Source organism: Helianthus annuus, chromosome 8 (genome assembly GCF_002127325.2).
Source record: "Helianthus annuus cultivar XRQ/B chromosome 8, HanXRQr2.0-SUNRISE, whole genome shotgun sequence".
Classification (NCBI taxonomy): domain Eukaryota; kingdom Viridiplantae; phylum Streptophyta; class Magnoliopsida; order Asterales; family Asteraceae; genus Helianthus; species Helianthus annuus.
The window spans coordinates 11,483,119-11,486,552 of record NC_035440.2 but is presented as its reverse complement, the minus strand read 5'-3'; the positions used below and the strand labels follow the sequence as shown (position 1 = coordinate 11,486,552).

Here is a 3,434-nt window from a genome sequence, read left to right as displayed (position 1 = left end):
CGTGCAACCTGCAGCCACTCTGAGCCTCCAAAAAATTGGCAATGGATCACATTTTTAATGTTCATACAAAGAGCACTACCTTCATAAGTTTATTCAATTGCATACAATGACAAATCCACACCTTAGAAAAATTTCCATTTGCCTTCTTTATTTATCTATATCTATTCAAGATAATTTCAATATTATACTTATATATGTGTGTCTATCGAATATTCTTGTATACAGAACATATTATTTATTGTTAAATATATATATATATATATATATATATATATACACACACACACAATATTATATATTCTTATATTATAGTGAACAATATTTTTAAAATAATTTATACTTATAGATAGTATTTGTATAGTGACACCAAAAAATGCCACTAAAAGTAGGAAAAAACACAAAAGAATGTATGTAACGACTAACGAGGATGGGTCTAATTTTATAAAAGAAACAAGCTACGGCTTTATGTCTAAAACTTCAAGAGCCTTAAATTTTTATTATAAGTAAAATTACAGTAATACATAAGTTTTTATTACTCCTTTAAAGATATCACTAAAATATTTTGGGCTAATAAATTTAATTTAATATCTTTTGTAGGGAGGCTACCTTATCACGAGGATGTACTTGCCTATATTCTAAAGTTTTAGAATAAAACCCTCTTGGTATTCACTTTATATCATTGCCCATATAAAACCTCCACTAGGAGCCCCAATCATTCTAGTCCCAAAAACATCACTAACATCTATAATTCTCCCACTTTTGTCTATTACTTTCATACCTTCTAACCTCCATGAGGGCTTCTAAGAAGATAATAAGTTCTTGCAATGAACAACTTGATGAGCTAAGAAGAGGGCCATGGACACTTGATGAAGACAATCTTCTTATTCATTACATCACTTGTCATGGCGAAGGACGTTGGAATTCGCTAGCGAAAGCTTCAGGTACCCGAAAAAACTCGTGATGGAAAAGTTTGTTATTGATCATAGTATAGTATATCATGATTCTATTCCTTGTGTGGTTTTATTTTTGAGTTATGTTTAATCATTTTTGTTTTCAGGGTTAAAGAGAACGGGGAAAAGTTGTAGGCTACGATGGTTGAATTACCTAAAGCCAGATGTTAAACATGGAAATCTTACACCACAAGAACAAATCTTGATCCTTGAACTACATTCCAAGTGGGGTAATAGGTGAGTCTGTGTATATATGAGCACACAAAGAAGTTCTAAAATTACTATTTTAAATTCTAAAGTTAATTTATGTGTTATGTTCAAGGTGGTCCAAAATTGCACAAAACTTGCCGGGAAGAACAGATAATGAGATCAAGAACTATTGGAGAACAAAAGTACAAAAACAAGCTCGCCATCTCAAGATCGACTCTAATAGCAAGATATTTGTCGAGGCACTTCGTCAATATTTGGTACCAAGATTGATAGAAAAGCTGGAGCTTAGTTCACCCTCATCATCATCTACTTCAACCTCAACTATGGAAATTAATCACAAGAACTTCAACTCTCAACCACAAAGCAAAGAAACCCTAATGGAGAACACAAGTTCAAACTCGAACATCTATTCATCAAATTCCAAGAGAATTATGCTTCCGTACTTGCCCGAAAATTCAGTCCAAAGCAATGGTTACATTGTGGATAATAATAACTTTGATGTCATGAGTTTCAACCAGTCAAACACGCAAGAATTTATGTCAAGTGACATGCCAGCGTTCGAGTTCCAAATGGCGGGGATTGATTGGACGAGCAATGAGTTCGCGGATGACACCTTTTGGAACATGGATGAATTGTGGCAGTTCAAGAAGTAATTTACTTTTATAAAAAAAATATATCTATATATTTACCAGGAAAAAGGTAGAAAGCCCATGTTTTTAAGGTATTACATAGTATGTTATCATATTGTATGCCACCACATATACTTTATAATTATTAGGTGGTGTAGCTAGTGATATTTTTGGTTCTAAGTGTTGACATGTAGGTAGGATGTAGGGGGTGGGGTTTGTTACCCCCAAATGTCAAGTCTTGAGAGGAAATATGAAAAGAGTAAAGTGATAAGCCTATTATGCCCTCCAATAACTTCAAAAGTCGAAAATGATATAAATGCTAATGGGATAGTTGTTAAATATATATGATACGATGTTAACAATGACGTGAACGTCTTTTCTTTCGACTTTAATATGCTTTTTAACTTGGTTATTGCAATCATTAGTGTCATGTCTCAATATTGGTGCATATGAGTTTTAAGATGAGTGAGTGGCTTTAGTTTAATCCCGCGGTTTGGTTATAGATTAAAACGAAACCTGCACGAGGTTTTGGTTTTAGCTTTTCTTAACTAGTTGGTCTCGTTACAAAACGTTTCATTTTAAACGGTTATGGTTCATGTTTCAGTCAATCATCGCAATTAAATTGGTCTCTATTAATAAATCAAATTAAGTGCTACGGAGTTAATTCAAGAGTTAACAAACTTCTAATTAGATCGGCTAAACGGAAATAAAAACATGGCAGAAAAGGTGGAAACATAAAAAGAGCACAACTTGGTCTACGACTGGAGTTACAAGGCCAATAAGACATGGACATAAGATCATGACATTCCGAATCGTGTAATAGTTTTAATATTTGCGAGTGGTGTACCTGTCAAATTTAGAATTTTATATCAAAAGGGCCCCTGTGTATTGTGTTAAGACATACAATAATATACTACTATCTTTGAGAATTATTTGTGTTTATCTTTTGTGCTTACGTTATACATCCTGTTATTATTCGTGTAAAAAAGGTATAGAAAGGTAATTTTCCTCTATGATGTTGCACATGCAAAAGAACAAGATGTATAGAAAGTCCATATGCATTGTACTAAGTGGGAAATAAAAATAATACAAAAATCAACATAAGATGATTACAAAGATATATCGATCACGATCATGAAAGAAAAAAGATAGATGGAAACCAATCATAATCGATGAGATAAGTACCGAGTGGAAAAGATGGAGATGATAGTGACCAAGTGGAAGTTTAAGAAACAATATTCAATGATTGACCACTCATCCAATATCTCTTTGTGCGAGTACTAGGTACATGTATTATATCACTTTGTTTTGTTCCTAGGGGTCTACCACGTGTTGATGATGTGATTATTATATATAATATCAACTCATAGATTGTCATTTAAACCATCACGATGTAGGTCTAAAATCCATTACATCCCAAGAAAACATTGCTTTGTGTAGTCATAATCATATTAATTAAGACCATATCTTCAACAAATGGTCACAACTTGAGTGATAAAAAATGAATTCACAAATTAAAATTGTCAAAATCATATTGCTTTCTCCTTGTTACGGTAGGAACCGACCCAACCAGACCGAAATAAATTGAAAATATTAAAAGTGAGAACTGGGTGTAAATGCGCCAAACTCGTAAGCTACTTGATAT

General features: G+C 32.9%; 1 protein-coding gene across 1 annotated transcript; it reads left to right on the top strand.

Moving 5' to 3' along the window:
• Nucleotides 1–665: 665 nt before the first annotated feature.
• On the top strand, nt 666–2,065 carry LOC110872059 (transcription factor MYB62). Its single transcript, XM_022120820.2, has 3 exons — nt 666–941; nt 1,058–1,187; nt 1,273–2,065. Exons 1-3 carry the CDS (start codon nt 791–793, stop codon nt 1,811–1,813), a joined length of 822 nt encoding a protein of 273 aa, XP_021976512.1. The 5' UTR covers nt 666–790; the 3' UTR covers nt 1,814–2,065.
• The last annotated feature ends 1,369 nt before the right edge of the window (nt 2,066–3,434 follow it).